Here is a 21639-nt window from a genome sequence, read left to right as displayed (position 1 = left end):
ATTCTCCCCCACTCCCCCTGTGGGAGCGAGTCCCACATTCTCCCCCACTCCCCCCGTGGGAGCGAGTCCCACATTCTCCCCCACTCCCCCGTGGGAGCGAGTCCCACATTCTCCCCCGTGGGAGCGAGTCCACATTCTCCCCACTCCCCCCGTGGGAGCGAGTCCCACATTCACCCCCACTCCCCCCGTGGGAGCGAGTCACACATTCTCCCCCACTCCCCCCGTGGGAGCGAGTCCCACATTCTCCCCCACTCCCCCCGTGGGAGCGAGTCCCACATTCTCCCCCACTCCCCCCGTGGGAGCGAGTCCACATTCTCCCCCACTCCCCCCGTGGGAGTGAGTCCCACATTCTCCCCCACTCCCCCGTGGAAGCGAGTCCCACATTCTCCCCCACTCCCCCGATGGGAGCGAGTCCCACATTCTCCCTTCCCCCCCCCCCGTGGAAGCGAGTCCCACATTCTCCCCCACTCCCCGATGGGAGCGAGTCCCACATTCCCCCCCCACTCCCCCCGTGTGAGCGAGTCCCACATTCTCCCCCCACTCCCCTGTGGGAGCGAGTCCCACATTCTCCCCCACTCCCCTGTGGGAGCGAGTCCCACATTCTCCCCCACTCTCTGGGTAAAGAAATTTCTCCTGACCTCCCCATGGGGAACCCCCCCCACCCCTCCCCCCATCGGGTCTGGTCTCTCACCATCCCCCCAACCACACACACACACACACATACACACACAATGTTAAAGGAAGTCTAACCTAGCCCTTGAGGGGCTGAATGGCCTCCATCTGTGCCCTTGATGGTTTTGAGGCAAAACAGTGCCTCTGACTGCCTCGTGACATTCCTTTGCAACCAATAAATTGCCGTCCTCAATGAAGTGCGGTCACCCTTGTAATGGAGGAAGGAAGCTAGCGAATCGATGCAGAGGAAGATCCCACACTGAACAAGGACGCAATCTGTGCCTTTCTTCGTGTTTCAGTTTGAGGGGTAAATATTGGGCCCATTGGACCCCAGGGGGAAAACTCCCACCCTACCCCCATCCCTCCCACCCCCCCCCCCCAACCGCACCCCCCCCCCCCCCCCCCCCCCACCTGCTCGTCATCCAATAGCAGCCATGGGACCTTTCCCCTCCATCTTTTCCCCTCCTGCGTTTATCACCCTGCTCGCACCGCCGCCACCCTCCCACCCCCACCAGCATCCTGCTCTGCCTGACTCCTCTCCGCTTCTCTCTCTTGCCCTTCCAGATGCCCGGGCTTACCCCGCGTTCCGGGGGCTGGCGTCCGACAACGATTCCGCCCCGCCCGGCCTCGACTTCCAGCGGCTTCTCAGGGTGAACCAGACGCTCTACATCACGGCCAGGTGAGGGGCCGAGGCGGCTGCGTGGTGAGGGAGCGCGCGGACCTCCTGGCCGTAAGGGGGTTGGGGGGGGCGGAGGGGAGGGACTGCGGACTCTGGCCTTTTTTTGTTTTTCAGAAGGTCATGAGGTGGGTAAACCCGGGGAGGTGGGAGGTGTGGGAGGGGGAGGGTTGTCACCTCCTGCCTCAGGGTGATGAGCAGTGCCACAGGTGTAGCACAGTGCCATACTCCTCCATCTGTGATTATGAGCAATGCCACGGGAGGTGAGCTCGTGGCAGTTTACGAATCCTGTTCAGTCCTCCTCTAAATTGGAACTGATTCTTGGGTTGAAGAAGTCACTCAGTTGATCAATAATTTCCCTTTTCTCTTTGGAACAGGGACCATATCTATTCCTTTGACCTAGGACTCAGTCCTCAGGGAGATCTCACTCCACGCCGGGTAAGTACAGACCTCCACGAGCGTGATTCTGGATTGTCTGCTGGGGGTAGGATGGGGGGCAGGCAGTAGCATGGCTGCACGGGGAACCCATCCCCATTTTACTGTAGATGGTTAGGAACCAGGCAACTCGCTCCGTCACTTCCCCATTCAGGGCGGGAAATGCGGCCTACACAGAAAGGCTTCAGAATCCTTAGCCCCACACAGCGGGAGGTTAGCAAATATCTCCTGGCAACAAGAAATGCGGCCTACATAGAAAGGCTTCAGAGCTCTTAGCCCCGCACAGCAAGAAGTTAGTGTGCATCTCCTGGCAACAAAAAAATAGGACCCACACTGAAAGGCTTCAGAGTTCTTAGCCCAGCACAGCAGGAGGTTAGCGCGCATCTTCTGGGAACAAGAAATGGGGCCTACACAGAAAGGCTTCAGAATCCTTAGCCCAGCACAGCGGGAGGTTAACACGTACCTCCTGCGAATAAGAAATGGGGCCTACACAGAAAGGCTTCAGAATCCTTAGCCCCGCACAGCAGGAGGTTAGCGCACATCTCCTGGCAACAAGAAATGCGGCCTACACAGAAAGGCTTCAGAGTTCTTAGCCCCACACAGCGGGAGGTTAGCGCGCATCTCCTGGGAACAAGAAATGGGGCCTACACAGAAAGGCTTCAGAATCCTTAGCCCCGCACAGCGGGAGGTTAGCAAATATCTCCTGGCAACAAGAAATGGGGCCCACACAGAAAGGCTTCAGACCAATTAGCCCACGATGGTGCCACCGGTACATGAGGGGGGGCCGGAAAGGGTGCCACATGTCAATGGTGGCGCACTCTGGCTCCCACTGCCCTCCCGTGAGAGGCCCAGGTTTCGATGTGAAGCTTGGTGAAGGTGGGAGGGGCGGTTTTAAGGGAGGCGGGGGGGGTGATCGGGAGTGGCGAGGCAGGGCTCACTCCAGTGGGGAAGGAGTCACGTGTGTCCTTTCTTTGCCCCTTCAGAGAGCGGTGTGGAAAACCAGGCTGAACGACATGCAGAACTGTGCCATGAGGGGTAAACATCAAGTGAGTAACAGTCGGGTGGGGTGGAGGGGGGTGGGGGGGTGGGGGGGGGGGGGAGGCAGGCGGATGGGGGGGGGGTCCACGCCTGTATCCATCCTTCCCACAGCGGCTCAACCCATGACCTCTGACCCTGACCCTATCTACCCCAGTCGGGGCCCAGCTTTCCCTCTCTTTCCGGGAAGGATTGGGCTACGCATCCCGGAAGTAACCGGAAATTTTCACCCTACCACCCCCCCCCCCCCCCCCACGCCACCCCGCCCCCCCCGTCGCCCCCCAGCCTCCGACGTCAAGTAGAGAGAATGGGGATTGGTTATTTAACCCCTGCTGACGAGGGTTAAAAAAACAAGTCACGTGATCAGCGGGTTGGGGGGGGGGGGGTGGTGGGGGGAAGGTTGTGACGCCACCCATAGTGGATCAGCTCCACCAACTAAGACTCGGTCGATGGTGCGGCCATGAATAAGACGGCCAAGGGAGTGGTTCTCACGGAACGCTTCAGGGACCATGAATCGCTCGGGAATAAAAACCTTAGTTCTGCTTTGCCTCTCTCCACGCCCCCCCCACCCCCCCCCCCCCCCCCCGCCCCGACTTCCCCTTGCCACCCACCCTCCCTTGCCCTCCTCTACACGCACCCCTCCAATCCCTGGGGACCTTCAAACAGCTGGGCCCAGGCGGCTAAGAAAGCATTCAGGCTTCGAGCCTACTTGGAGGCCCGGTTGCTCGGGGATCGGTAGCAACGGGGCCTAGCACCCCCGGCAGCCTGAATTTTGGTCAACTTGTCGCGGAAAGAACAAAGAAAATTGCAGCGCAGGAACAGGCCCTTCGGCCCTCCAAGCCTGCACCGACCCTGCTGCCCGACTGAACTAAAACCCCCTACCCTTCCAGGGACCATATCCCTCTATTCCCATCCTATTCATGTATTTGTCCAGACGCCCCTTAAAACTCACTATCGTATCTGCTTCCACTACCTCCCCCGGCAGCGAGTTCCAGGCACCCACCACCCTCTGTGTAAAACATCTGCCTCGTACATTTCCTTTAAACCTTGCCCCTCGCACCTTAAACCTATACCCCCGAGTAATTGACTCTTCCACCCTGGGGAAAAAGCTTCTGACTATCCACTCTGCCCCTCATAATCTTGTAGACTTCTATCAGGTCGCCCCTCAACCTCCGTCGCTCCAGTGAGAACAAACCAAGTTGCTCCAGCCTCTCCTCACAGCTAATGCCCTCCATACCAGGCAACATCCTGGTAAATCTTTTCTGTACCCTCTCCAAAGCCTCCACATCCTTCTGGTAGTGTGGCGACCAGAATTGAACACTATATTCCAAGTGCGGCCTAACTGAGGTTCTATAAAGCAACATGACTTGCCACTTTGAGTGACCTGTGCACCTGGACGCCCAGATCCCTCTGCCTATCGATACTCTCAAGGGTTCTGCCATTTACTGTATGTTTCCCATCTGTGTTAGACCTTCCAAAATGCGCCTGGCTAACTGTCCCTCCCACCTCTGCCCTCACCCACAGGATGAGTGCCACAACTTTATCCGTGTCCTGGTCCCTCGGAACGATCGGACACTTTTCGCTTGTGGAACCAATGCCTTCAATCCGGTCTGTCGGAATTACAAGGTGAGGCGGGACGCCACGGGGCCGGGGGTGGGTGCCACAATAGGCGGAGGGCGGGGGCACACATGTACCCGTGACATCAGGAGTGACAGGAGTAGGCCATTCGGCCCCTCGATTGCGGCCTTCCCGATTTGTTGCCTCATGGCGTGATCCCGCGTTCCTCCCCCACGGGACTAAATGCACGCAACATGCAAACCTCCCCCGCTCAAAGCTGAGGCCAGGATGTTTGGCCCACATTTGAGGCGCAGAGCGGCCCCCAACCCCCTCTTCCCCCACTCACCAGTCGGAATGTAAACTCTGGCCAGAATTCTCCAGACTCTCGCCCGGGGCTGGGATTCTCCTGTCCCGCTGCTGGGTACGGAGATTTGGTTGAGAGCACGATATTCTGTTCCGGGGGGGAAGGGGCGAGATGGACGTGAACCCGGGAAATTCCGCGCGCAGGTCCCGGAAGCTTAAGTGCGTGAGTCCGGAAAAGTCCACGGCGAGTCTGGAAAATTCCACGTGCCCGAGTCCGGAAAATTCCACGGTGAGTCCAGAAAAGTCCATGGCGAGTCCGGAAAAATTCCACATGCCCGAGTCCGGAAAATTCCGCACACGAGTCCGGAAAATTCCTTGTGTCGAGTCTGGAAAATTCCTTGCGCTGAGTCTGGAAAATTCCATGCACGAGTCTGGAAAATTCCTCGTGCCCAAGTCCGGAAAATTCCTTGTGCTGAGTCTGGAAAATTCTGCCGGCGAGTCCGGTAAATTCCACGTGCCCAAGTCCGGAAAATTCCTCGTGCCGAGTTTGGAAAATTCTGCAGGCGAGTCCGATAAATTCCACGCGCACAAGTCTGGATAATTCCTCACACCAGTCTGGAAAATTCTGCGGGCAAGTCCGGAAAATTCCACGTGTCCAAGTCTGGAAAATTCCGTGGACGTGCCCAGAAAATTCCGTGCGCGTCCGGAAAATTCCACACGCGAGTCAGGGAAATTCTGCGCGGGAGACTGGGAAATTCTTCGAGCGAGTCTTGAGAATTGCGCGGGCGAGTCCGGAAAATTCCATAGGCGAGTCTGGAAAATTCTGCACGGGAGCTTTGAAGTCTCGCATGGGAGGTCGGGAAATCCCACTGACGAGAATGGAAAATTCCACGTGGGGTGGCCGGAAAGTCCCGTGTGGGAGGCTGGAGAATCTCACGGGTGAGGCTGGAAAATCCCGGCCTTTGCATGTAAACGGTGACGGGTAACGGTGTAATTCAGGGCTCCGGCCAGCGGTTGGCGCAGTGGGGCGGCGTCCTGAGGTTGCGGGCTTGGCGCAGGGGGAAGGGTCGGGATTCGGGAGACCTGAGGGGGGGGGGGCCGAGTCCGCTCTCCCGCCGGTGAGGCGATTCCCGATCCCTGGCGGACAATGTTGAGACGCACGGACAGTTCCCTCTTTCCTCTCTCTTCCCAGATGGAATCACTCATTCAGGAGGGTGAAGATCTGAATGGCCAAGCTCGCTGCCCCTTCGATACCAGGCAGACCAATGTTGCACTCTTTGCTGGTGAGTAGAGAGGTGACAACTCCAGGACCCCACCTGAACTCCCCCCTCCCCCACCTCCCCCCTTCCCCCAACCACTCCCCCACCCCTTCCCCCACCCCTTCCCCCACCCCTTCCCCCACCCCTTCCCCCCACCCCTTCCCCCACCCCTTCCCCACCCCCCTTCCCCCACCCCTTCCCCCACCCCTTCCCCCCACCCGTTCCCCCACCCCTTCCCCCACCCCTTCCCCCACCCCGTTCCCCCACCCCTTCCCCGCCCCTTCCCCCACCCCTTCCCCCACCCCCTTCCCCCACCCCTTCCCCCACCCCTTCCCCCACCCCTTCCCCCACCCCTTCCCCCACCCCTTCCCCCAACCCTTTCCTCCAACCCTTCCCCCACCCCTTCCCCCAACCACTCCCCCACCCCTTCCCCCACCCCTTCCCCCCCCCTTCCCCCACCCCTTCCCCCACCCCTTCCCCCACCCCTTCCTCCACCCTTCCCCCACCCCTTCCCCCAACCACTCCCCCACCCCTTCCCCCACCCCTTCCTCCACCCCTTCCTCCAACCCTTCCCCCACCCCTTCCCCCACCCCTTCCCCCACCCCTTCCCCGACCCCTTCCCCCACCCCTTCCCCCACCCCTTCCCCCACCGCTTCCCCCACCCCTTCCCCCACCGCTTCCCCCACCCCTTCCTCCACCCCTTCCTCCAACCCTTCCCCCACCCACCCCTCACCCCTTCCCCCACCCCTTCCCCGCCCCTTCCCCCACCCCTTCCCCGCCCCTTCCCCCACCCCTTCCCCCACCCCTTCCCCCACCCCTTCCCCCACCCCTTCCCCCACCCCTTCCCCCACCCCTTCCCCCACCCCTTCCCCCACCCCTTCCCCCACCCCTTCCCCCACCCCTTCCCCCACCCCTTCCCCCACCCCTTCCCCCACCCCTTCCCCCACCCCTTCCCCCACCCCTTCCCCCACCCCTTCCTCCAACCCTTCCCCCACCCCTTCCCCCAACCACTCCCCCACCCCTTCCCCCACCCCTTCCCCCACCCCTTCCCCCACCCCTTCCCCCACCCCTTCCCCCACCCCTTCCCCCACCCCTTCCCCCACCCCTTCCCCCACCCCTTCCCCCACCCCTTCCCCCACCCCTTCCCCCACCCCTTCCCCCACCCCTTCCCCCACCCCTTCCCCCACCCCTTCCCCCACCCACTCCCCCACCCACTCCCCCACCCCTTCCCCCAACCACTCCCCCAACCACTCCCCCACCCCTTCCCCCAACCACTACCCCACCCCTTCCCCCAACCACTCCCCCACCCCTTCCCCCAACCACTCCCCCACCCATTCCCCCACCCCTTCCCCCACCCCTTCCCCCACCACTCCCGCAGCCTTGTGCTAATTGGAATTGAGTTGATTTGATTTATTATTGTCACATGTATTGGGATACAGTGAAAAGTATTGTTTCTTGCGCGCTATACAGACAAAGCATACCGTTCAGAGAGAAGGAAAGGAGAGAGTGCAGAATGTAGTGTTACAGTCATAGCTAGGGTGTAGAGAAAGATCAACTTAATGCGAGGTAGGTCCATTCAAAAGTCTGACAGCAGCAGGGAAGAAGCTGTTCTTGAGTCGGTTTTTGCGTGACCTCAGACTTTTTTTTCTTTTTCCCGACGGAAGAAGGTGGAAGAGAGAATGTCCGGGGTGCGTGGGGTCCTTGATTATGCTGGCTGCTTTTCCCCGAGGCAGCGGGAAGTGTAGACGGAGTCAATGGATGGGAGGCTGGTTTGCGTGATGGGACTGGGCTACATTCACGACCCTTTGTAGTTTCTTGCAGAAGTGCGTGTAGGGGCTGGAGGAGGTTACAGAGATAGGGAGGGGGGGGGTGTAGGGGCTGGAGGGGGTTACAGAGATAGAGAGGGGGTGTTGGGGCTGGAGGAGGTTACAGAGATAGGGAGGGGGTGTAGGGGCTGGAGGGGGTTACAGAGATAGGGAGGGGGTGCAGGGGCTGGAGGAGGTTATAGAGATAGGGAGGAGGTGTCGGGGCTGGAGGAGGTTACAGAGATAGGGAGGGGGGTGTTGGGGATATGGAGGGAGTGTTTGCCTCACACTCTGTGTTTGGACATTCCCCAGACGGTAACCTGTATTCAGCGACAGTGGCAGACTTTCTGGCAAGCGACGCGGTGATATATCGGAGCCTGGGCGAAAACCCGGTCCTGCGCAGCGTCAAGTACGATTCAAAATGGCTCAAAGGTAACACAGTTCAGACTGAACACCAGATCCCCAATCCACATCCCACCGTCAGGGGAGGGATAACTGCACCAGAGAGGCCCAGACACTGTCCCCCGTCAAACACACCCAGGACAGGTACAGCACGGGGTTAGATACAGAGTAAAGCTCCCTCTACACTGTCCCCCATCAAACACTCCCAGGACAGGTACAGCACGGAGTTAGATACAGAGTAAAGCTCCCTCTACACTGTTCCCATTGAACACTCCCAGGACAGGTACAGCACGGGGTTAGATATAGAGTAAAGCTCCCTCTACACTGTCCCCCGAAACACTCCCAGGACAGGTACAGCACGGGGTTAGATACAGAGTAAAGCTCCCTCTACACTGTCCCCATCAAACACTCCCAGGACAGGTACAGCACGGGGTTAGATACAGATTAAAGCTCCCTCTACACTGTCCCCATCAAACACTCCCAGGACAGCTACAGCACGGGGTTAGATACAGAGTGAATCTCCCTCTACACTGTCCCCATCAAACACTCCCAGGACAGGTACAGCACGGGGTTAGATACAGAGTAAAGCTCCCTCTACACTGTCCCCCATCAAACACTCCCAGGACAGGTACAGCATGGGGTTAGATACAGAGTAAAGCTCCCTCTACACAGTCCCCCATCAAACACTCCCAGGACAGATACAGCACGGGGTTAGATACAGAGTAAAGCTCCCTCGACACTGTCCCCCCATCAAACACTCCCAGGACAGGTACAGCACGGGGTTAGATACAGAGTAAAGCTCCCTCTACACTGTCCCCCATCAAACACTCCCAGGACAGGTACAGCACGGGGTTAGATACAGAGTAAAGCTCCCTCTACACTGTCCCCCATCAAACACTCCCAGGACAGGTACAGCACGGGGTTAGATACAGAGTAAAGCTCCCTCTACACTGTCCCCCATCAAACACTCCCAGGACAGGTACAGCACGGGGTTAGATACAGAGTGAATCTCCCTCTACACTGTCCCCCCATCAAACACTCCCAGGACAGGTACAGCACGGGGTTAGATACAGAGTAAAGCTCCCTCTACACTGTCCCCATCAAACACTCCCAGGACAGGTACAGCACGGGGTTAGATACAGAGTAAAGCTCCCTCGACACTGTCACATTTAGTGAGTTCTCCTCAGTTTCTCTCGAGAATAAATATTATAATTTTGTTTGTTTGTACAGAGCCGCACTTTGTCCATGCGATCGAACACGGCCATTACATCTATTTCTTCTTCCGTGAGATCTCCATCGAGTACACGGCGGTCGGGAGGGTAAGGAATTGTATCCGCGACTCAGTCTGGGTGTCAGAGACTGTCAGAGTCGAGGAATTAACCACGCACAGAGAAAAATACAGGAGCTGCATTGCTCTAGCCCCCCAGCGCGTCCCCCACCACCTGACGGAAAATAAACAAATTGCGTGCCTTGTAGGGCAGAGAAATTCACCAAAAAGGTACAGAGCAAGATCCCATAATCCGCAATGTGATAATCCCCAAATCAATTGTTTTCGCTCATTGATATAGATCGAGGGATTGATGTGGGGCGCTGGGTGCCAGAGAGATTCCCCCACTCCCCTTCCCGCCTCTCCCACCTCCAGCACCGGGTTTGGGATCTATTAAACCCACCCAGCGCCCCCTCAGCACTGACCCTCCCACAGTGCGGCGCTCTCTCAGCACTGACCCTCCCACAGTGCGGCGCTCCCTCACCACTGACCCTCCCACAGTGCGGTGCTCCCTCAGCACCGACCCTCCCACAGTGCGGCGCTCCCTCACCACTGACCCTCCCACAGTGCGGTGCTCCCTCAGCACTGACCCTCCCACAGTGCGGCGCTCCCTCAGCACCGACCCTCCCACAGTGCGGCGCTCCCTCACCACTGACCCTCCCACAGTGCGGCGCTCCCTCAGCACCGACCCTCCCACAGTGCGGCGCTCCCTCAGCACTGACCATCCCACAGTGCGGCGCTCCCTCAGCACTGACCCTCCCACAGTGCGGCGCTCCCTCACCACTGACCCTCCCACAGTGCGGTGCTCCCTCAGCACCGACCCTCCCACAGTGCGGCGCTCCCTCACCACTGACCCTCCCACAGTGCGGTGCTCCCTCAGCACTGACCCTCCCACAGTGCGGCGCTCCCTCAGCACCGACCCTCCCACAGAGCGGCGCTCCCTCAGCACTGACCCTCCCACAGTGCGGCGCTCCCTCAGCACTGACCCTCCCACAGTGCGGAGCTCCCTCAGCACCGACCCTCCCACAGTGCGGAGCTCCCTCAGCACTGACCCTCCCACAGTGCGGCGCTCCCTCAGCACTGACCCTCCCACAGTGCGGCGCTCCCTCAGCACTGACCCTCCCACAGTGCGGCGCTCCCTCAGCACCGACCCTCCCACAGTGCGGAGCTCCCTCAGCACTGACCCTCCCACAGTGCGGAGCTCCCTCAGCACTGACCCTCCCACAGTGCGGCGCTCCCTCAGCACTGACCCTCCCACAGTGCGGCGCTCCCTCAGCACTGACCCTCCCACAGTGCGGCGTCCCCTCAGCACTGACCCTCCCACAGTGCGGCGCTCCCTCAGCACTGACCCTCCCACAGTGCGGCGCTCCCTCAGCACTGACCCTCCCACATTGCGGCGCCCCCTCAGCACTGACCCTCCCACAGTGCGGCGCTCCCTCAGCACTGACCCTCCCACAGTGCGGCGCTCCCTCAGCACTGACCCTCCCACATTGCGGCGCTCCCTCGGCACTGACCCTCCCACAGTGCGGCGCTCCCTCAGCACTGACCCTCCCACAGTGCGGCGCTCCCTCAGCACTGACCCTCCCACAGTGCGGCGCTCCCTCGGCATTGACCCTCCCACAGTGCGGCGCTCCCTCAGCACTGACCCTCCCACAGTGCGGCGCTCCCTCGGCATTGACCCTCCCACAGTGCCGCGCTCTCTCAACACTGACCCTCTGACAGAGCGTTTACTGAGATAGGGAAGGGTTGTCAGAGCTGGAGGAGGTTACAGAGATCGGGAGGGGATGTAGGGCTGGAAGAGGTTACAGAGATAGGGAAGGGATGTCGGAGCTGGAGCAGGTTACAGAGATAGGGAGGGGGTGTAGGGGGTTGGAGGAGGTTACAGAGATAGGGATGGGGTGTAGGGGGCTAGAGGAGGTTACAGAGATAGGGAGAGGGTGTCGGGGCTGGAGGAGGTTACAGAGATAGGGAGGGGCTGTAGGGGCTGGAGGAGGTTACAGAGATAGGGAGAGGGTGTCGGGGCTGGAGGAGGTTACGTGGTATCTCACCTTCACGATGTTTTTAGGTGGTGTTCTCCCGTGTTGGACGGGTTTGCAAGAACGATATGGGCGGCTCACCAAGGGTTCTAGAGAAATATTGGACATCCTTCCTGAAGGCCCGTCTCAACTGTTCCATCTCGGGCGATTCCTTCTTCTATTTCGATTCCCTGAAGTCTCTGAGTGATGTGGTGCTTATAAACGGCCGCCCCGCCATCCTTGGAATCTTCACCACCCAAACCAACAGGTAACCGGACGGCCATCTTTACTCTGTATCTAACCCAGTGCTGTACCTGTCCTGGGAGTGTTTGATGGGGGACAGTGTAGAGGGAGCTTTACTCTGTATCTAACCCCGTGCTGTACCTGTCCTGGGAGTGTTTGATGGGGGACAGTGTAGAGGGAGCTTTACTCTGTATCTAACCCCGTGCTGTACCTGTCCTGGGAGTGTTTGATGGGGACAGTGTAGAGGGAGCTTTACTCTGTATCTAACCCCGTGCTGTACCTGTCCTGGGAGTGTTTGATGGGGGACAGTGTAGAGGGAGCTTTACTCTGTATCTAACCCTGTGCTGTACCTGTCCTGGGAGTGTTTGATGGGGGACAGTGTAGAGGGAGCTTTACTCTGTATCTAACCCCGTGCTGTACCTGTCCTGGGAGTGTTTGATGGGGACAGTGTAGAGGGAGCTTCACTCTGTATCTAACCCCGTGCTGTACCTGTCCTGGGAGTGTTTGATGGGGACAGTGTAGAGGGAGCTTCACTCTGTATCTAACTCCGTGCTGTACCTGTCCTGGGAGTGTTTGATGGGGACAGTGTAGAGGGAGCTTAGAACATAGAACATAGAAAGCCACAGCACAAACAGGCCCTTCGGCCCACAAGTTGCGCCGATCACATCCCCACCTCTAGGCCTATCTATAGCCCTCAATCCCATTAAATCCCATGTACTCATCCAGAAGTCTCTTAAAAGACCCCAACGAGTTTGCCTCCACCACCACCGACGTCAGCCGATTCCACTCACCCACCACCCTCTGAGTGAAAAACTTACCCCTGACATCCCCCCTGTACCTACCCCCCAGCACCTTAAACCTGTGTCCTCTCGTAGCAACCATTTCAGCCCTTGGAAATAGCCTCTGAGAGTCCACCCTATCCAGACCCCTCAACATCTTGTAAACCTCTATCAGGTCACCTCTCATCCTTCGTCTCTCCAGGGAGAAGAGACCAAGCTCCCTCAACCTATCCTCATAAGGCATGCCCCCCAATCCAGGCAACATCCTTGTAAATCTCCTCTGCACCCTTTCAATGGCTTCAACATCTTTCCTGTAATGAGGTGACCAGAACTGCGCGCAGTACTCCAAGTGGGGTCTAACCAGGGTCCTATAAAGCTGCAGCATTATCTCCCGACTCCTAAACTCAATCCCTCGATTAATGAAGGCCAGTACGCCATACGCCTTCTTGACCGCATCCTCCACCTGCGAGGCCGATTTAAGAGTCCTATGGACCCGGACCCCAAGGTCCTTCTGATCCTCTACACTGCTAAGAATGGTACCCTTCATTTTATACTGCTGCTTCATCCCATTGGATCTGCCAAAATGGATCACTACACACTTATCCGGGTTGAAGTCCATCTGCCACTTCTCCGCCCAGTCTTGCATTCTATCTATGTCTCGCTGCAACTTCTGACATCCCTCCAAACTATCCACAACACCACCTACCTTGGTGTCGTCAGCAAACTTACCAACCCATCCCTCCACTTCCTCATCCAGGTCATTTATGAAAATGACAAACAGCAAGGGTCCCAGAACAGATCCCTGGGGCACTCCACTGGTCACTGACCTCCATGCAGAGAAAGACCCCTCCACAGCCACTCTCTGCCTTCTGCAGGCAAGCCAGTTCTGGATCCACAAGGCAACAGCCCCTTGGATCCCATGCCCTCTCACTTTCTCAAGAAGTCTTGCATGGGGGACCTTATCGAACGCTTTGCTGAAGTCCATATAGACCACATCCACCGCTCTTCCTTCGTCAATGTGCTTGGTCACATTTTCAAAGAACTCAACCAGGCTCGTAAGGCACGACCTGCCCCTGACAAAGCCGTGCTGACTACTTTTGATCATACTAAACTTCTCTAGATGATCATAAATCCTGTCTCTCAGGATCCTCTCCATCAACTTACCAACCACTGAGGTTAGACTCACCGGTCGGTAATTTCCCGGGCTGTCCCTGTTCCCTTTCTTGAATATAGGGACCACATCCGCAATCCTCCAATCCTCCGGAACCTCTCCCGTCTCCATCGACGATGCAAAGATCATCGCCAAAGGCTCCGCAATCTCCTCCCTCGCCTCCCACAGTAACCTGGGGTACATCCCATCCGGTCCCGGCGACTTACCAACCTTGATGCCATTCAATAGTTCCAACACATCCTCTTTCTTTATGTCCACATGCTCGATCCTTTCTGTCCTCCGCAATCCAGCAGTACAACCACCCAGATCCCTTTCCACCGTGAATACCGAGGTAAAGTATTCATTAAGCAGCTCCGCCATTTCTAACGGTTCCGCACAAACTTTTCCCCCTTCACCTTTTAAGGGTCCTATGCCTTCACATCTCATCCTTTTACTCTTGACATATTTGTAGAAAGCCTTGGGATTCTCCTTAATCTTACCCGCCAAGGTCTTCTCATGACCCCTTCTCGCTCTCCTAATTTCCTTCTTAAGCTCCTTCCTACATCGCGTATACTCCTCTAAATCCTTAACACCTCCTAGCTCTCTGAACCTTCTGTACGCCTCTCTTTTCTTATTCACCAGGTTCATCACAACCTTCGTGCACCACGGTTCCCGTACCCTACCAACACCCCCCTGTCTCATCGGAACGTTGTCATGCAGAGCTCCAGACAAACATTCCTTGAAAATCCTCCACTTTCCTTCGGTACTTTTCCCCAAGAATGCCTCCTTCCAATTTACCCGTCTAATTTCCTCCCTGATGACACTGTATTTCCCTTTACTCCAGAGAAACACTTTCCTAGCCTGCCTGACCCTATCTCTTTCCAATGCTATCGTGAAGGAGATAGAATTATGATCGCTATCCCCAAGATGCTCACCCACCGAGAGATCCTCCACCTGTCCAGGTTCATTAGCCAGCACCAGATCAAGAACAGCCTCTCCTCTAGTAGGCTTATCCACATACTGTGTCAGGAAACTCTCCTGGATCTGTATCTAACCCCGTGCTGTACCTGTCCTGGGAGTGTTTGATGGGGACAGTGTAGTGGGAGCTTTACTCTGTATCTAACCCCATGCTGTACCTCTCCTGGGAATGTTTGATGGGGGACAGTATAGAAGGAGCTTTACTCTGTATCTAACCCCGTGCTGTACCTGTCCTGGGAGTGTTTGATGGGGACAGTGAAGAGGGAGCTTTACACTGTATCTAACCCCATGCTGTACCTGTCCTGGGAGTGTTTGATGGGGGACAGTGTAGAGGGAGCTTTACTCTGTATCTCACCCCGTGCTGTACCTGTCCTGGGAGTGTTTGATGGGGACAGTGAAGAGGGAGCTTTACACTGTATCTAACCCCATGCTGTACCTGTCCTGGGAGTGTTTGATGGGGGACAGTGTAGAGGGAGCTTTACTCTGTATCTAACCCCGTGCTGTACCTGTCCTGGGAGTGTTTGATGGGGGACAGTGTAGAGGGAGCTTTACTCAGTATCTAACCCCGTGCTGTACCTGTCCTGGGAGTGTTTGATGGGTCCGTGTAGAGGGAGCTTTACTCTGTATCTAACCCCATGCTGTACCTGTCCTGGCAGTGTTTGTTGGGGACAGTGTAGAGGGAGCTTTACTGTCTATCTAACCCCGTGCTGTGCCTGTCCTGGGAGTGTTTGATGGGGGACAGTGTAGAGGGAGCTTTACTGTCTATCTAACCCCGTGCTGTGCCTGTCCTGGGAGTGTTTGATGGGGGACAGTGTAGAGGGAGCTTTACTCTGTATCTAAACCCGTGCTGTGCCTGTCCTGGGAGTGTTTGATGGGGGACAGTGTAGAGGGAGCTTTACTCTGTATCTAAACCCGTGCTGTGCCTGTCCTGGGAGTGTTTGATGGGGGACAGTGTAGAGGGAGCTTTACTCTGTATCTAAACCCGTGCTGTCCCTGCCCGTTCTTGGAGTACGTAGGGGGAGAAGGAAAGGAGAGAGTGCAGAATGTAGAGTTACAGTCACAGCTCGGGTGTAAAGAAAGATCAACTTAATGCGAGGTAGGTCCATTCAAAAGTCTGACAGCAGCAGGGAAGAAGCTGTTCTTGAGTCGGTCGGTACGTGACCTCAGACTTTTGTATCTTTTCTCAAAGGAAGAAGGTGGAAGAGAGAATGTCTGGGGTGCGTGGGGGTCCTTGATTATGCTGGCTGCTTTTCCCGAGGCAGCGGGAAGTGTAGACAGAGTCAATGGATGGGAGGCTGGTTTGTGTGATGGAACTGGGCTACATTCATGACCCTTTGTAGTTCCTTGTGTTCTTGGGCAGAGCAGGAGCCATACCAAGCTGTGATACATCCGGAAAGAATGCTTTCTATGGGGCATCTGTAAAAGTTGGTGAGAGTCGTAGCGGACATGCCAAATTTCCTTAGTCTTCTGAGAAAGTAGAGGCGTTGGTGGGGCTTTCTTAACTATAGTGTCGGCGTGGGGGGGACCAGGACAGGTTGTTGGTGATCTGGACACCTAAAAACGTGAAGCTCTCGACCCTTTCTACTTCGTCCCTGTTGATGTAGACAGGGGCATGTTCTCCTTTACGCTTCCTGAAGTCGATGACAATCTCCTTCATGTTGTTGACATTGAGGGAGAGATTATTGTGGCCGCACCAGTTCACCAGATTCTCGGTCTCATTCCTGTCTCGTCATTGTTTGAGATCCGACCCATTACTGTGGTGTCATCAGCAATTGAAGATGGAGTTCGAGTGGAATTTGGTCACACTTGTCTGTACCAATATGGCGTCTTCCCTCCAAGGGTATTTTTTAAGTACGGTGGGGCTTACCAAGCAATTTTCGAGCAAGATTGTGGAACAGTTGGGTGTTGCTGTCCAATAATTATTAACCCAGGCCCGTTTTTGTTCTACAGTATCCCAGGATCTGCTGTTTGTGCCTTCTACATGGATGACATCCAATCTGTATTTGATGGACCCTTCAAGGAGCAAAGATCCACGGACTCTACCTGGTCACCTGTACCACCTGACAGGGTGCCAAATCCCAGGTACGTTTCCCGTCTCACCCTCAACGATGGGGGCAACCCCCCCACCCCCTCCCATGCCCGCCAATCGCCTGAGGATTCTCTGGTGGTCACCGGGAAAGCGGGAGAATGCGTTTCTCGGTTGGAAAACAGCGGCCTGCTTCCCGAGAGGGCCGAACTTTTGTCTCTTCCGGAACATTCTCTGAGTGCAATGTGAGTTACCGCGTTTGTGTTTTGGATGGATGAGGCGGCGGGTGGGTTGCGGGGTGTGCATGTTGGGAGATGCCTTTCCCGAGGGCATCATTGGAGGGAGGAGCGGAGAATCCTGGGTAAGGACAATCTCACGGAAAGCCTGATGCTCAAGATGGCCGACCCCGTCGTCAAGCATTCTGTCGCGTTGTGGCCGCTCCCACACTTGTCTGAGGTAAACACAGTGAAATGCAGTTCAAGACAAGATTATGTGGGTAAGGTTACCCTTTGCCCCCCAACCCCACCCCCCCCCCCCCCCCCCCGCCCTCCAAGCAGGCCACCGTCATAGAGGTTTACAGCATGGAAACAGGCCCTTCGGCCCAACTTGTCCATGCCACCCTTTTGTTTAAACCCCGAAGCTCGTCCCAATTGCCCGCGTTTGGCCCATATCCCTTGATACCCATCTTACCCATGTAACTGTCTAAATGCTTTTTAAAAGACAAAATTGTACCCGCCTCTACTACTGCCTCTGGCAGCTCGTTCCAGACACTCACCACCATCTGTGTGAAAAAATTGCCCCTCTGGGCCCTTTTGTATCTCTCCCCTCTCACCTTAAACCTATGCCCTCTAGTTTTAGACTCCCCTACCTTTGGGAAAAGATATTGACTATCTAGCTGATCTGTGCCCCTCATTATTTTATAGACCTCTATAAGATCACCCCTCAGCCTCCTACGCTCCAGAAAAAAAAGTCCCAGTCTATCCAGCCTCTCCTTATAACTCAAACCATCAAGTCCCGGTAGCATCCTAGCAAATCTCTTTTGCACTCTTTCTAGTTTAATAATATCCTTTCTCTATAATAGGGTGACCAGAACTGTACACAGTATTCCAAGTGTGGCCTTACCAATGTCTTGTACAACTTCAACAAGACGTCCCAACCCCTGTATTCAATGTTCTGACCAATGAAACCAAGCATGCCGAATGCCTTCTTCACCACTCTGTCCACCTGTGACTCCACTTTCAAGGAGTTTTGAACATGTACCCCTAGATCTCTTTGTTCTATAACTCTCCCCAACGTCCTACCATTAACTGAGTAAGTCCTGCCCTGGTTCAATCTACCAAAATGCATCACCTCGCATTTATCTAAATTGAACTCCCTCTGCCGTTCGTTGGCTCAGTCTAGGGGATCCCGTCTGAATTAAATTTTCCCTATAGCTATAAAGCCTTTGAGTTCTTTGCTTGGGTCTGGATATAACTCCACGGGCAAAGGCCTTATTAATTTGGCACTCAGATCCCTCACTTCATCACATGACCACTCACTTTCCTAGCAACGAAACCCAGCCCTGCGGCCTAGATTGTGGCTCTCAGTCCCCGCGAGGCTAATTAATTATTATTATTCTTTACAGGCATGTCTCCAGGGTTTAGAGACTTTCCGATAGTGGTCAAATCGAGATGTGCGGCCTAGACTTTGGCTGTCAGTGCCTGCGAGATTTATTTATTCATTTGAAAGGTTGTCAGATGGCTTTGAGGCCTTTGGAGAGTTCTCGATAGCAGTCAAATTCAGACCTGCGGCCTAAATTGTGACACCCCCAGCGCTCGCGAGGTTAATTTATTTATTTGAAGGGCTGTCAGATGGCTTCGAGGCCTTTGGAGACTTCCCGATTGCAGTCAAGCCCAGACCTGTGGCCTAGTTTATGGCTCTCAGTCCTCTAACTTTTGTGAGGGGGGGGCGGTTCGAAAGACCCTTCCCCAATGACCAAACTGACACCTGCGGCCTAGTTCGTGGCCCTCGCGGTGGGGGGCGGGGGGGGGGGCGGGGGGGGCGGGGGGGGGGGGGGGCGGGGGCGGGGGGTTGGCAAAAGGCCTTGAGGGGCTTTGGGGGCCTTTCCCAGTGACCCTTCATTTGAGAAAAGATGTAGTGGGATTGGAGGCAGTTCAGAGGAGGTTCACTGGATTGATTCCAGAGATGAGGGGGTTTATCGTGTGAAGAGAGATTGAACAGTTCAGGCCGACACTCTCTGGGATTTAGAAGAATGAGCGGAGGTCAAACTGAGGTTTACAAGATGATAAAAGGTTTGGATAAAGTAGACGGGGAGCGGATGCTTCCTCTTGTGGGACATTCTGGGACGAGAGGTCTCAGGATAAGGGGCAGCAAATTTAAAACAGAGTTGGGGGAGAAACTACTTCCCCCAAAGGGTTGTGAATCTGTGGAAATCGCTGCCCCCCAAAGTGCGGAGGATGCTGGGACAGTGAGTACATTTAAGGAGGGAGTTAGACAGGTTTTTAATTGGGAATGGGGGTGAAGGGTTACGGGGAGAAGGCAGGAAAATGGGGATGAGGAGAATATCAGCCCTGATCGAATGGCGGAGCGGACTTGATGGGCCGAATGGCCTATCCATGGTGGCACAGTGGGTTAGCACTGCTGCCTCACAGCGCCAGGGACCTGGGTTCGATTCCCGGCTCGGGTCACTGTCTGTGCGGAGTTTGCACATCCTCCCCGTGTCGGCGTGGGTTTCCTCCGGGTGCTCCGGTTTCCTCCCACAGTCCAAAGGTGTGCGGATTAGGTGGAGTGGCCGTGCTAAATTGTCCCTTAGTGTCCAAAGTTGTGCAGGTTAGGTGGATTGGCCGTGCTAAATTGCCCCTTAGTGTCCAACGATTTGCAGGTTAGATGGATTGGCCGTGCTAAATTGCCCCTTAGTGTCCAACGATTTGCAGGTTAGGTGGATTGGCCATGCTAAATTGCCCCCTAGTGTCCAAAGATGTGCAGGTTAGGTGGATTGGCCGTGCTAAATTGCCCCTTAGTGTCCAACGATTTGCAGGTTAGGTGGATTGGCCATGCTAAATTGCCCCCTAGTGTCCAAAGATGTGCAGGTTAGGTGGATTGGCCGTGCTAAATTGCCCCTTAGTGTCCAAAGATGTGCAGGTTAGGTGGATTGGCCGTGCTAAATTGCCCCCTAGTGTCCAAAGATGTGCAGGTTAGGTGGATTGGCCATGCTAAATTGTCCCTTAATGTCCAAAGATGTGCAGGTTAGGTGGATTGGCCGTGCTAAATTGCCCCTTAGTGTCCAACGATTTGCAGGTTAGATGGATTGGCCGTGCTAAATTGACCCTAGTGTCAGGGGAATTAGCAGGGTAAATATGTGGGGTTACACGGATGGGGCCTGGGTGGGTTTGTGGTCGGTGCAGACTTGATGGGCCGAATGGCCTCCTTCTGCACTGTAAGGATTCTGCAATTCCAATTCTGCTCTGATATCTTGCGAACCGTCACCTGCGGCCTAGGTTGAGGCTCTCTGACTCCGCGGGGAATATTACTTTATTGGAAGGGGTATCGAATGACCTCGGGGGTTATCCCCCCACCCCCCGGGTTACCATGGGGCCTAACTCTCTCCTCTGTCCTGTTTTCCCAGGCCCGGGTGTTGTGCGGGACAGGGTGAGGCGGAGACTTACAAAAACAGCAATGAATTCCCCGATGAGAGTCTGTCCTTTATCAAGTCCCACCCGCTGCTGGATGAGAGTGTCTCGCCAATGATGGAGCAGCCCTTGCTGACCAGGACTGTTGGCAGGTAAGGCAATGGTGGGGGGCCGGGGGGGTGGGGGGGAGGGGGGGTGGAGGGGCTGCCGGGGGATAGGAGATGTCCCTGGGATAATAGTTACAGGTCTGGAGTCTCAAGAAACTAGCCTGTGACCTGAAGGTACTGGAGTCCCGGGCGTGACATGGGTACACCCCTGAACTCATGACCTCTACAACCTCTGACCTCCTCAAACTTTGACCTCTCAACCCCTCACCTCCTGAACCCTTGACCTCCTGGACCCTTGACCTCCTGGACCCTTCACCTCAACCTTTGACCTCCTCAACCCTTCACCTCCTGAACCCCTGACCGCCTCAACTCCTGACCTCCTCAACTCCTGACCTCCTCAACTCCTGACCTCCTGAAACCTTGACCTTCTCAAACCTTGACCTCAACCCTTGGCCTCCTGAACCCTTCACATCTTGAACCCTTGACCTCCTGAACCCTTGACCTCCTGAACCCTTGACCACCTGAACCCTTGACCTCCTGAACCCTTGACCTCCTGAACCCTTGACCTCCTGAACCCTTGACCTCCTGAACCTTTGACCTCCTCAACTCCTGATCTTCTCAACCTTTGATCTCCTGAACACTTGACCTCCTGAACCCTTGACCTCCTGAACCCTTGACCTCCTGAACCCTTGACCTCCTGAACTCCTGACCTCCTGAACCTTTGACCTCCTCAACTCCTGATCTTCTCAACCCTTGACCTCCTGAACCCTTGACCTCCTGAACCCTTGACCTCCTGAACCCTTGACCTCCTGAACCCTTGACCTCCTGAACCCTTGACCTCCTGAACCTTTGACCTCCTCAACTCCTGATCTTCTCAACCTTTGACCTCCTGAACCCTTGATCTCCTCAACTCCTGACCTTCTCAACCCTTGACCTCAGCCCTTGGCCTCCTGAATCCTTCACCTCCTGAACTCTTGACCTGCGGAACTTTCACCTCCTGAACACTTTGCCCCCTGAACCCGTGACCCCCTGAGCCCTGACCGCCTGAACCCTTGACCTCCTGTCCTGTAAGCCTAACCTCCCAAGATCACATTATTCCCCGATGTGTGACCTCCCGGGTCATCTAGAAGGACAAGGGGGGGCAGACACATGGAGAACACCACCAGCTGCAAGCCCCCCCCCCTCCGAGCCACTCGCCATCCCGACTTGGAAATATATCCCCAGGAAGTGCAGGTTGGGTGGATTGGCCATGCTAAATCTTCCCCCTTTAGGGAAGGAAATCTGCTGTCCTTACCCGGTCT

At 56.0% G+C, this 21639-nt stretch overlaps 1 protein-coding gene across 1 annotated transcript; it reads left to right on the top strand.

The window, feature by feature from the left end:
• Positions 1–1106: 1106 nt before the first annotated feature.
• Positions 1107–20387, top strand: LOC144490995 (semaphorin-6D-like). The gene is made up of 10 exons (XM_078208677.1): positions 1107–1351; positions 1726–1786; positions 2767–2829; positions 4343–4444; positions 5871–5961; positions 8055–8174; positions 9375–9463; positions 11477–11694; positions 16527–16658; positions 20228–20387. Exons 1-10 carry the CDS (start codon positions 1107–1109, stop codon positions 20385–20387), a joined length of 1281 nt encoding a protein of 426 aa, XP_078064803.1.
• The last annotated feature ends 1252 nt before the right edge of the window (positions 20388–21639 follow it).

This window comes from Mustelus asterias, unplaced genomic scaffold (assembly GCF_964213995.1).
Source record: "Mustelus asterias unplaced genomic scaffold, sMusAst1.hap1.1 HAP1_SCAFFOLD_4187, whole genome shotgun sequence".
NCBI lineage: Eukaryota > Metazoa > Chordata > Chondrichthyes > Carcharhiniformes > Triakidae > Mustelus > Mustelus asterias.
This window is presented reverse-complemented; position numbering and strand designations above follow the sequence as displayed.

Excerpts from the sequence above, each read along its gene's own strand:
- LOC144490995 (XM_078208677.1), top strand. The coding sequence starts at position 1,107 with ATGGGACCTTTCCCCTCCATCTTTTCCCCTCCTGCGTTTATCACCCTG. Across the intron at positions 11,695-16,526 it reads TTCACCACCCAAACCAACAG|TATCCCAGGATCTGCTGTTT; the intron begins GTAACCGGACGG and ends TTTGTTCTACAG. Across the intron at positions 16,659-20,227 it reads GACAGGGTGCCAAATCCCAG|GCCCGGGTGTTGTGCGGGAC; the intron begins GTACGTTTCCCG and ends CTGTTTTCCCAG.